General features: G+C 36.5%; 1 protein-coding gene across 1 annotated transcript in view; it reads right to left on the bottom strand.

The window, feature by feature from the left end:
- LOC116524010 (contactin-6-like) overlaps window positions 1-13,400 on the bottom strand; it is a 141,185-nt gene that overhangs the window by 79,990 nt on the left and 47,795 nt on the right. The window contains exons 5-6 of the mRNA XM_032239107.1: window positions 8,742-8,945; window positions 4,293-4,395 (exon numbers count right to left, since the gene is read on the bottom strand). Coding sequence (XP_032094998.1) covers window positions 4,293-4,395; window positions 8,742-8,945 — 307 coding nt within the window. The remainder of the gene's footprint in view (window positions 1-4,292; window positions 4,396-8,741; window positions 8,946-13,400) is intronic.

The raw sequence follows: 13,400 nt of genomic DNA on the forward strand, positions 1-13,400 counted from the left end.
TTAAAGCAACTGCATCTTTTCTGGTGACAAAGCACCTAAAGTTTGCACGAATCCAGAAAACAGTGCAGTTGCTTTGATGTGCCATGGAAAAAAATGGGCACAGCTTAAAACATATAGTTGATTGAATATAATTTAATTTTGCTCTTTTATGGAAAATTTTGTAAAGGTTTTCAGATGGCCCTCAGGTCTCATTGGGAACCTCGCTTGGGCATCTCCCATATTATGGGAAGCCAACTACTGGCATTGGAAGTGTTTTTCAGATGATTTCCCAGAGAACCCTGCATGATGTTATAATTCTTGATATGCAGAACCTTTGGACTATAAAATATTTTTATCTAGAAACAGCTATTCTGGATAGTCAAAATGTGAAACAATAGATTTGCATTTCAAGAGTTTTGTCCTGAGGTTGGAATAAAGCACAGTATTTTTTGCAACCATGAAACAAATAGCATCATTTCATCAGTTCAGCATTTTCAAACATGATAATTGGGCTCTTTTTGTGGTTTGTGATTGTGTTCCTGTCCTATTTTGTTCTTTACTCAGCATAGCTAGTACACTGGTAGTTGGATGGCTAGAGGAATATATCCCCCCACCCCCACAATGTTTGGTCTGGGCAGTAATCACATTTAATGATTGCACAATTATCCTAAAGCAGAAGTAAGATATCTACCCTGTCAACATAGATGAATTGCAATCAGTTGTCCTGTCATATGCAAACAGATCTTCTTTCTGATAATATTTGAGCAATACAGGAAACTCCATACAGCCGAGATAGTGATACTGTTATTCATTCTGTTGAACCTCTGAAATGGCACAACACAAGTCATCCACTGGTTCTGGTTTTCCATTTTTATTTGGAGTTTGGATAGAGTTGGATGTTGAATAGTGTTAGGGATGTAACTGTAGGCTCATTATCTCATGTTAGAAACTATATGGCATCTGTTACCTTTTCCCTTTAATAAGAGATATATTCTGCAGTTTCTCATTACACAGCAACACCACTCAAGCGACAGATGCAAATATGTGCTGTGTTACAAGAGACAACACATTCTCAGATGTGTTGAACTTAAAGCCAAAGTTTTCTTGTATTTGCCATAAATAAGTGAGCTCAGTGCACAAAGATATGCATCTTTGTGAAGATAAAATCTTGACTTAGTTTGTCTGAAAGCATCAAAGCACAGGGCTAGAGTTGGTACTTGTATCTATATTCTGCAAAAACAGACAGCAGGCGTTTGGATTCATAAGTCCCCAAATTAAAAGCGAAGAAGAAAAACATTTTCTTCAAAGTGACAAGTTGAGACAAACTTGGCATCCGTTTCAGTTTGACTGAAACAACACAAGAATCACCCATAAGAAAACAAACCTCTTTCTTAAGAGGAAGGCATGGCTATAGCATCTCTCAGTTTATGTTTATGTTTATTAACATTTATAGGCCGCCCTTTTCCCTGAGGGGACTCAGGGCGGCTTACAATTAACATGGAGGGAGTGCAAGACAGAACACAAGAAAAAAAGAAAAATGTGAATAAAAAAATAAACCAGTAAAACACAACATTCATTCAGCATTTGGGTGGGGCGAAGTTAAGGTCTTAGTATTACAGTATATAATATTTACGGAATATTTCTTGATAAAATTAAGTTTACAGCACAGATAATTAAGATCATGGCTAGTTAAACAGATGAGACAATGAAGAAATCAGAAAGCCATTGCTGCTGCTTTTTGACAAAACCTTGACATAAGAGAATAATTACATTCTAAAAGAGTATAATAATTAAGTAGGTCAGACTTTTTATATTTTTGGTTTGACTGCTTTGGCCAAAGACATACACAATGTCACCTAAATATATTCTAATGTAAGCGGTAAGTCTTTCATGTGAAGATTGTGGTGTTAATGTGACAGCAGTTGATGGAGTTGGCTGAAATGGCAAAACTGACAACTTTGATTAAAGAAAAGAACATAAGTACTTTTGTTTCCACATGGAAACCATTTCTGAACTTTGGGCTTGAGATGGAAAAGAAGGAAACTCTGACTTTGGGTTTTTACAGATTAGATTGATAGATCTTTATAGAAATAACTTGTTCATACTATCATGGAAAAGCAGAAAGCTGTAATTTGGTGTTAATGCCTTATTTTACTGTAACAGAGAGAGCTGGAAGTTACTGCTTCTTTTCCTCTCCCCCCCCCCTTTATCTTTCCTCACTTCTCTTCCTCCTTTCCCCTCCCCCATCACTGATCTTCTAATTACTTTTGTATTTTATAAAACTCTGTAACTTAATAAAAATATTTTTTTTTAAAAGAGGAATAGTCATTTACTTATCTCACATTTTGGGGTAACCAGCTTACAGGAGACATCCATTCTACAGCACTAAGCTTTTAAACAAATCTATCTAGTTTTTTCCTTTAAATAAAATGACCAGCCTTAGGCAGTTTTACAATGTGTGGTGCTAGCACAAATCTAACACCAGAGTTACAATGAATAATGGGTTTTAATTTTAATAAAAGGGAACCAAGTGAATTGTTGCAGATTTGTTTTTTTTAAAAAACCTGATATGAGTGTTCTAATTACATACAAAAGCTAGCAATCAATAATCAGCACAAACAAATGAAAAACAATCCAGAAAACCAAAGAACTGGTAAAAAAAAAGGCATGGAAAAATAAAGCATAGTATAGAATAGGGGTTTTTGGGCGGGGGATTGACTGAATTTGGGGCAGAAGCCTTGATTTATTGACCAAGTCAGTAAACCTGTTTCTGTAATTTCCTACCATTCTGAGAACATGCAACTATTAACTGACTAGCTAATTCTCATTGGAAGAAGATTTATAGAAATATAGAACTTTATAGAACTATAGAAACCTAGTCACTAGTTAATCTGCAGCTTTTATTTCGTTGGAGAATCAGTTTAGTTGGTGAACCTAGTTGGCACTAGTCACAGTTTTAAGAAGAACTTTTAAAGAGAATTTTTGTAAGATATGTTAGTTTTCTTCAGTGAGCTGTAAGGAAAGCACTTCTCTTTTTCATTAAATGCTGTTATTGGGGGTGTTCTATAAGTCCCAATATGGAATTCAGAGGTATTTTCCAGTGCCAGAGGTGATTGTCTATGGTTAAGGTATTGCTGGCATCAGTCTAACCATATTATCAGTACCTAATTATCAGTAAAATAATAATTGGAAAGTAAAAGGAAATAGAAAATTGGTCTGTCTCCTTAGAAAGAAGTTAACAAAGAAAAGGAGATTCGGTCCATTTTTCTTTTAAATGGGTAGAGTAGAGGAAAACTGAGAAGTTATTTCCAAAGCTGTATATATTGGATGTCAACACTGAGGATTTACTATAGAAAAACTTGTCAAATTAGATATGCTTATAATCAGACGTGGTATTCAGCTGGTTCAGACCAGTTCACCTGAACAGGTAGCAGAAATCACAGGTGGGCCCGCCACAGCTCTGTGCGACTCTGTAAACCACTTAGAGAGGGCTGTAAAACACTGTGAAGTGGTATATAAGTTCATGGGTTATTGCCAGTGCTATTGATTTATTGAAATACCTCTTATACTTAGGAAGTATGTGCAGAGGTGTGTGTGTGTGTGTGCTTACATTCATTACACTTGGTTATCAAAAAACATAGCAGTTTAGTCAATCCTTAATTAAAGAATCTTGTTTGGAATTTAATCTCAAATATACAGCCTGAAAGCAACTAAAGAGATCAGCAAAATGTAAACTAGATTGTTTCATATTATTTGCACCACATTTTTTGTGGTACAAATGTTCATATTTTCATTAACATTAGTATATATATTTTTACTACAATGTATCTTCTATAATAATCATTGGTTGTGAACTTTCCCTAATGCATTTTTGAAGCATCTGGGGATGTTATGTAATACTGGCACATCCTTGTGTGGAGGTAAGAGATAAATGTCATAGCTTTTAACAATACAAGTATAATACAGGCCTACTGAATCCCATAACACAATACATTGTTTTTTGGAGTGGGATATGGAGGGGAGGAGGATGTTGAAGCTCTGAAAGTCAATTGCATTTTAGTTTGCATATCAGTTTGATAACTGCATATTTGGGAAGTTTGAATTAAAATGTGAACTGAATGATGAGGATTTCATTCTTTTTTTTTTTACACGCAACTTTGATAAGGTCCAATCATATGAAAATATTAAATAAAACATTTTTGTGTGAACATGTATTAGCCATCAAATCCAATCTGCTATTTAGTCAAGTGTTGTGAAATGCCTTTAGTTTATAACTCCCCCTCCCCAAATAAAGAAAAGATAAAAATCCTTACTTTCCAAGGGCAAAACATTCCAGCTGAACGGATGTGCCTTTTGCTGCCTGTATAGTCTCTGGAAAACGCACTTCAATTTTTGGCTCATATTCCCCCATCACACCTGCTGAATACCAAAACAGCTTGTAGTTGAGTTGTGCTTCAAACCCACTACTATAAAATAGCAGCATTAAAAAAAAACCTGTGGACTAATTTGTTCCCATGGAAACTAAAAAGTATCTTCCAGTGAAACCAAGAGTGAGCTACTATGGAGAACTTCATCTTTAGTACAATGACTAATATGAATTCTACAAATCAAATCTCAATGGTGAGCTCTCCTTGACCTCTCGATCCAGATTATCAAATGGGGTCAAGCCTTTTTACCAGAACACACAGTGTATTCTGTTCCAATTCATAAAATAAATATACAGCTAAATAAACTGAGTCTTAAAGTCTTGCCAATCAATCAGAATAGAAAAGAAACTCCCCAAAATATCCTGCTGAGTGCTTTGCTACCTTAACTTTGAAAGAAGTCTGAGTTAAATATACTAATTGGTGTTCACAGGAAGTGAAGGGAAACAACTCTCATAATAAGCCTGGTATAGAAACATATCTGGAGAGCAAATGGTTAGGACAGGGCTGTCAAACTCATGGCCCATGGGCCAGATGTGTCATGCACTGGCCACACCCATGCCCGGTTTACCGATAGGGAAAAAAGTCATGCTACATCAAACTCATGTTGTTACATAACGATGCTGTGACGACACAAGTTTGACACCCATTGGTTACGAGAAAAATGTTTTGTAGTATGAATTCAAGCTGATATAGTCATAGGTACATGCTAGTCTGTCAAGGATGAAACAAATTTATTTATGATTATTAGAATGTTAAGCAACTATCAGGGACACCATATTGAAATGGGTGCCACAAGGACAAAGCCTTTCCCAAAATGGGATGCAACCAAGTCAAATATACTTAATGTCAATTTTAACTAATTAATTGATGTACAGTAATTCATCAAAGCAGTCATAGACCTTTAAAATAATTAGATTTCTTCCTAGCACCCATTTGGTTCATAATTCTACTAATAAATTTACTTTCTCCTCCTGGCTGTAAAATAAATTTATTACCTGTCCCCCATCTATTAGCAAATGAGTTTTCATGAACTACAATAGCTTACATTAAATTAAATTTACAAATTGATTGCCCAATCCAGTGTCTATCACCTTTATAATGAATTTTACAATTGATTTCCAAAACCCAATCCAAGAGTGGTCTAAAACATTTAATAGAAAATGTGTTGTCATAATAAAAGGGGCTAATGAAAACATGCAAATAGGAATTTCTTCATTTTTCTGGCCAAAGCAACAAAAAGAGACATATAGTCAGGGCTACATATCCCCAACTTTTCTCTTTCCTCTAAGTATATCCATAGTCCCAGTTCTCCTGTCTGATGTTAAAGATACACCTAATATTTCCAATGAAAGAGATGACAATTGTCTTGTTAATGCTGCTGAAAACACAACTGTTTTATTTGCACTGCCTTTTTATTACATTACATAAAAACATCATACAAAATCTGGCTGCCAACAAAGATAAGTTCATTGAGACTCTGTACAGAAGATATGAAGTCTATGGGCAGTGCAATGGTTTAATAATGGGGGGGGGGGAGAGACTCGCACATAGGGGGTGAGTGGTAAAAGACACTGCTGAATGGGAAATACATAAGTAACTGTAGTAACTGCACCAGTGGTGAGATTCCAATTTTTTTACAATCGGTTCTGTGGGCACAGCTTAATGGGCAGGACATGGTTTGGTGGGCATGGCTTGGTGGGCGTGGCAGGGAAAGGATACTATAAAATATCCATTCCCTCCCCATTCCAGGGGAAGGATACTGTAAAATCCCCATTTCCTCCCAATCAGCTGAGATTCGGGAGGCAGAGAATAGATGGGGGCGGGCCAGTCAGAGATGATATTTACCGATTCTCTGAACTATTCAACATTTCTTCTACTGGTTCTCCAGAACTGATCAGAACCTGCTGAATACCACATCTGAACTGTACTGATGACTCTCTACTTACACAAATGATTTGGCCATTAGGGAGCAAGTGTTACCAACATTTGCTATTGCCTAAGCAACATACTCGCACATAGGGGGTGAGTGGTAAAAGACACTGCTGAATGGGAAATACATAAGTAACTGTAGTAACTGCACCAGTGGAGGGAAGCAAGTAAATGAATGTGGGGCTGGTGATGCTTTATGAATATTATCCCTATGACAATATAATGTCTAATTTGAGGGATCCCACATTCTTCCTCACTTACACATCTCATTCAGGATATAGCAATCATCCCAAGCTTGCTGTTATTTTATTTTTGTGGTATGAGCATGACATGCTCTGAATTTTTGTTGTTATTTCATTGGAGCATTTAGTGTACTCCATTAAGAACCATGGCTTGGAGGAAGCAATCTCATTTGTTAATGAATTTTTGAACTATGCATTTTCAATTGTGAACATTTAATTAAAAAATATTTTTTCCAAGAAAGGAGGCTACTCACTTCAGTGCCTAAGCTGGATTAGATCTAGTTTGATGCATCTTACATTTGAACAATGCTTGTTACATCTGAATTTGAAGATTCTTGAAAGAATGAAGTTGATGTAGGAATTAAGATTTGGTTTAGTCTGCTCTTTTCCATTGCAATGAATTTGATTACGTGGTTTTTTTTTATGTCATGCTTTTACGTGGCATGACAGTTTAAATATGTGAGTAGAGTGTTTCAAGGCTGCTATCTAGTATACAGATAAATCACCATAATCTTTTGTTGGTGGCATTGACTGTTAGACATTTAGGACGCAGTAGTTTAAACTGATGTCTTGGAGCCATATCTACAGAAATATCCCAATGGCTCCTAACAACTGAACTTCCCTAGACACTCTGGAGATCATCTCCGAGTAACATTAGGTATGAGAGCACAGAACTTTTATTTCTGGAGACTCCCCCTTTGGAATGGCCTCCCTATAAGATAAGCATGGTACTAATCTTGATCCTTTCATCTAAACTAAGACTTTACTCTTCACCAGAAGTAAATGGATAGATAAATGAGAGATGAGAAAGAGAGGGGGGAGAATATAGTTTTGATTTTAAGTGCCTCTTATGGTAAATTCTCCCGGTCTCTGCCTTTGTTTCTGTCTCTTTCTATATCTCCCTCTTATCCTATACTGTCAGAAATGTATTTCCACTGTTTTATTGTTTACTGTTTTGATCAACTCTGAACTATCCAGAAAACCTATTATTCTTATTGGTTATTGGATTGCAATAACAGTAGTGAAGACAACAACAACAATAACATTGAGATAGGGACTAGCAGTTTAATAAATCTGAGTTGGGATTCCCCTTGACAAGGCACATTGTTTCACAGAGGCAACACAATATTCCTTATCAAAGCAAAAAGATTTACTCCAATAGTGATTTGACAAAATCTGAAGCCTCGACCAGTAGTGGAGGAAAGTTCTGCATATCTGATTGGAATTATTGGAGGCTATTGAAATTGCTGGAGGAGACATCAGATCATCAGAAGAGGGGAAGCAAGCAAGGTAAGGCAGAATGAGATAGCTGCATTGCTTATATTTTTTGAAACAGAGAAATCAATGGAGTGATCCAGACAAGAGCCCATTAAATTGGATCATTTCATAATCTAACTCATTAATGGATGAGTTTTGGCATCTTCTTCCAACAGATTTCCAGATTTATTTGGAAGAACATCTACTATATATATATAGTGAGAATGACCTTGGGAGACAGGAGGAAGAACTGCAACCTTGACAACTATCATACAAAAGATATCTCGGCTCACGGAGGAAAAGAGAGTATGGAAAATATCTCAGAGGGCCCATATCCGGTTTTCTAAAAAGTAAAAGTAAGGACAGACTTGCTTTCAGACTTGCTTTAAGACTTGCAAGATTCTGTTACTGTAGCCTTACAATAATGGTAGGTTTAACACTCATGGTTTGGAGTTCTTGTCTAGACCATCTTAAAGGGGTGACAATATCCTTCTTCAGACATTCCTCAATTCCTTCATTTTATCAACAAAAATCAGATATGAGGCAAAGGCTTTAACATGTAAGAGAAGAAAAGGCAGAGCCTGGGTGGGAAAGTAGAATCAAGACAAGAACCAGCCTGGAGTCATTACATTCCCAAAAGTGGTTTAATTCAACCCCTCTTAAGTTCCATTAACTCTGATCTAATGTTGACCGTTAGGTGACTAGATTCTTGTGTATGGGCTTGAGCAATAAATCCACATAACTGTAACTCTGGATGTAGTGTTGATTCTTCATGCCTGACCAAACAATCTTTAAATCAAATGGGTAGTGCTAATCTATGTGCTTTTCTGCAGAGTTTGGGTGCCATTTCAGAATTAATGTAAATAACATTAAGATTATATTTTAAAAAACAACAACCAAAACTTACCATCACTCCGAAACACAAGTGGTGTGGGTGGCCCCTGAACATTTTGTTTTGTTTCTCTGTTTGATACTACACAAGTGTAGATACCCACATCAGATGTTTCCACTTTGGCAATATATAGATTTCCTGTTTCTTGAGAGACAAACCGCCGATCATCTTCCTGAACATATAAGGTATTATTGTTGAAAATCCAAGCGAATGATAAACCTGGAAAATATCAAATGCTTATTGCATATATTTTCCTAATAAAATTAGGAGTTAACATGTTTGCAACATGAAATATTTTTTTTTAATTTATTGAGCACCTTTGCTTTGATTTTGATTAAATGAAATAATGGATATATATGTGTTATGTGTTTTTGTTCTTTGTTTTTAATGCAGACATCCTTTTCCTTCATTTTTTAATCCTGATGTGATTAGAATAGAATAGTGCCTATTTAAAAACCAATATACCAAATGGTCTAATATAAAATAAAATAAAAAACCTATCACTATAAAACTATCACTTTTATGATAAGAAGGAGCCAGAATGAACAAATAGATTCATTGCCACTACTGAGCCTGGGCCCATTCAGAACTGGGCTGCAGAAGCGGTGGGTGAGCGCATGTGTGTGCATAGCTCCTCTTGCACAAGCAGCAGACGAGCACATATTTGCACTCAGCTCCATTTGTGCAAGTGGCAGGTGCATGTGCCCTCCACTTGTGCAAATGGAGCTGCTCACGCTCTCCTGCTGCTCCTGCTCTCCCACTGCTCACATCACTCATGCTTCCTCACCACTTGTGCATAATTATTCCCGCCCTCTCCGCTGGTCCACAAAGCTAGAAAGGTTACATCACAGAGATTTTGATGCTTTGGAATTCAACTTGTAACCTTTCAACCATCATAGATCACAATCCTGGCTGTCAACTTGAAAGCAATTCCTGCATAAATTTTCGCACTTCAGACTGCATGTGATCCAGTATAACAGGCTCAGTCCTATGGGCCAATGTTGGGATCAGACTGACAGCAGACGAAAAAAAAGATCTGTGTTTTGGTCTTCACTGCTTAGCTTCTTCAGTTCCTTGTTTAGACAAGATCTTGAGATCATCAAAATAATGTGATCATATAAGACAGATTGACACGCTTTCCAAAGTTCATTGGCAATGATAAATAACAACTACTTTAGAATTAGGCTTAAGGAGAAGCAAACTTGTCTTGTCCTAACTCTATTAATGTATTTTAAATTTTGTCTTTGGAAAGCTAGGAGTGATTTATTTTAATGATTCAAAGATTTAAAAAAGTGGTATCTGAAGATGGCAATCTTTCTCACTCTTGACTTGGATGAAGAAATTAGTACAAGTTGTCAGCAAAGCAAAACCTTAAAACTCAACCAGTATATTTATTCGGTTGATTTCTATCCTGACTTTTCTCTAACAGCTCAAGAAATTGCACATAGCCCTCATTCCTTCAATTTTCCTATAAATATAATCTTGTGCTGAGTGGTAATAACTCAACTAGCCCAAAGTCACCCAATGACTTTCCATGTTTAGGGTGGAATAAGCAAAATTTCTGGACAGCTCATTGCTATAGAACTTGATAATTTCCCACAACCTTCCATTTCACAACCAATTTATGCATGATAGCTATTTAGTAAGTTTGTTCTTAAACATGGCTTTGTACTTTTGGGAGAAGCAGTAAACCCATGTTCAAGCAACAACTGAAAATCATAGAGGGAGATTGAAACAAGAAAAGGCATAAAGAATACCAGCCTTTTCTTTCCAAATTTCACTCATAGGCTCTCACTGTCACACTTAGTCAGTTGCTACGTGGGCTTACAGATTTGATGGATATGAGAAAACCCTGGTTTCAAAAATGGACTCTCCCACTGCCCACAGAATGGCTCTGGTAGGTAGTACACAGCCTGCAAAGCAGGGGTGGTACATTTGCACAAACCTACAGTGGCCAATAAGTGATGGTCTGACCCCAGCACTGAGAGATCATCTTAGTGTAATGTTGACCAAAGCTCATGGAGGTTGCACCCAGAGGAAGACTGTTGTGGTTTGTTGCCTGATTAAAAAGAAAAGTCCATTTTAGAGTCAAACATCACTTGAAGCTGCCTCAGGTATAGGTATAGCAACATGAGAAGAACCAGTTCTATGTCATGGCACTGGACTGGGAGTTGAAAGGACCATGAGTTCCGTTCCTTCTCATGAACAAAATCCATCTAGGTGACTTTGGGGGAATCACCCCTCCAGCTCTGCTCTGCTCTGCTGTATTCTCATGTCAATCCAAAGAAAGAGGCAATGGCAAACCACTTCCAAATGTCTTGTAAGGAAACTTCTTCATCTGGTTGCCATGAGTGAAGATTGACTGAAAGGCACACCAAAACAAAATAAAACAAAAAATCCAGGTTATAGTGGAGGAGTGCGGAGGTAGACAGTTTGTGTTATGTAAGTGAGTAGAGATACCATGTATGTTTTCCAAGTTAATCAGCAAGAGCTTTGGCATGAGAAGAGGCAGTAAAATCTCCATGCAGAAAACAGTATGCATGGTTAATACTTAATGCCAGCATGACTGAAATTGTGAGTCATAGTTAGACATGCATTTTCTTGTACTGACTAAAGCTTCTAATTTTCCCCTTGGTTTTGTCCCCTGTTTTAACTGATTATTTTGTTTTGTCCTGGACTAGGACTCTGCAGAAGAAACCAAAACAGTATCATGTCTCAAGTGATGAAATTCTGAGGATGGGAAATGGGTGCCCCTTGGCAGCCCTTAAACAGCATGCCATGGATCAGGAGAGCTGATTAGATCTGGCTGCTTTGTCTAAACCTGGATTCATGGCTAGCTGTTTTCCTGTTTTTCAAGCCAGGGAGATAGTTAAGCCAATGCACAGTTTCTAAATTCAGAAATGTCCAAAAGTTAATGCCTTTACAAAAATAGCTCTTAAAGAGAAATTTCAGGATACTCAATTCAAACAAAGAAAATGCCCGTGTGATGAAGAAATTATTAAAACACAAAGACATGTTTTGTTATATTGCCTTTATTATAAAGATGTCTACTTCCAGATAATAATTCTCCATCTCAGATTCCCTGACCACCCATATACATTCTATTTACAGTTTTTATTCTCCAACTAATGTGATTTTATTTCTTTGAATGTGGCTAGGTACGTAAAATTAAGTAATACATTGATCAGATCCATTTCATAATTACCGGTAGTTTTATTACAACTTTTATTTCCTTTGTCAAAAATGTATTCTTTTTTATTGGTGACCCTAATGAAGTTTCTTGATTGATTGATTGATTGATTGATTGATTGATTGATTGATTCATTCATTCATTCATTCATTCATTCATTCATTCATTCATTCATTCATATGGAAAATAAATCCCAAAACAGTTCCATAACTTTATCTTCAAAAGTTTCTATCTTTAAAATTAAAAATATATGTCTAAGAGATCCCGTAGTGGATTCATTGTCTAAAATGATCTCAATTTCTGTCAAAGTCCTTTTTCTCCCAGTTCTTTGATAACTCTATCCAAACATTCAGCAAAAAGAAGTTATCACTGCTTAGTCACAATATTGGTATAAAATGAATCTTCATTGCTGATCTTATCCTTCCTCTCTTACTTCTTTGTTTCAAGTCACCACAGTCACCCAATTTCCTTCTAAAATTTTGCTTTTAAAGCAAAAAACAAAACCCAATAACCTCAACAGATTGTGGGTGCCTTGAGGCTGCCCTCCAAGGATTTCAGAATATGTGCACAAGATAGTCCCATATTTGTTCAGTAGACATCTGCAGATAGAAATGTATATGTGTTGACTTCAACATGAGCAAGAACTCTGTCTCATCGTGGTTCTTTATACATGCAGAAACTAATGTGCTATGCCCAACTTTTTGTTAGGTTAATAGATTTCTTATGGATGCCGACATTGTCAGAACGACATTGCATGGTGTTAGGAAAATTCAGATGGTGAACATTTCCAGATATTCCTATGGTTAGTGTAAGATTAAAACAGACATTTGTGGGGAGGGGGACTTGTTTTGTTTCCAAATAAATATATGTAGGAATTTTATTTAGATTTATTTTATTTGATTTTATTTTATTTATTTATTTAGTTTATTTAGTTTATTTAGTTTATTTAGTTTATTTAGTTTATTTAGTTTATTTAGTTTATTTAGTTTATTATTTAGTTTATTTTTTATTTTATTTTTATTTTATTTTATTTTTTATTATTTTTATTTAATATGCCACCCATCTCACTGCTGACTGACTCACTACCATAGTCTCCAATCTTTCTGGCTCCATGAACTGGCACTGGTGGTTGTGGCGGCAGTGTTACCAGTCCATGGCCCAGGGTTGGTGGAGCTTGCCTGACTACACTTTTTCTCCTAGGCATTATCAGTGATGCTCTGAATTTTGCTATGCTGTTTAGAGTTAACATATCACCATATTGGTGCTGTAACCAGAAGGACATTAAATCTGCCATGATAGACATAAAGTCAACCCTAAACATGACTTGACCGAAGCCATCTTGGAGCTGAGGCATAGGGAGGTGGGATTTGAGATAGCTGGGACTTTGTAGTCAAAATAAAATACTTTTTCTTGGGAACCAAGGACATTCTCACACCTTGTCGGATGAAGGAGGAGTGATGTCACCAGGCAACCAGACAGAGCAG

The sequence above is a fragment of the Thamnophis elegans genome, chromosome 2, assembly GCF_009769535.1.
Source record: "Thamnophis elegans isolate rThaEle1 chromosome 2, rThaEle1.pri, whole genome shotgun sequence".
Lineage (NCBI taxonomy): Eukaryota > Metazoa > Chordata > Lepidosauria > Squamata > Colubridae > Thamnophis > Thamnophis elegans.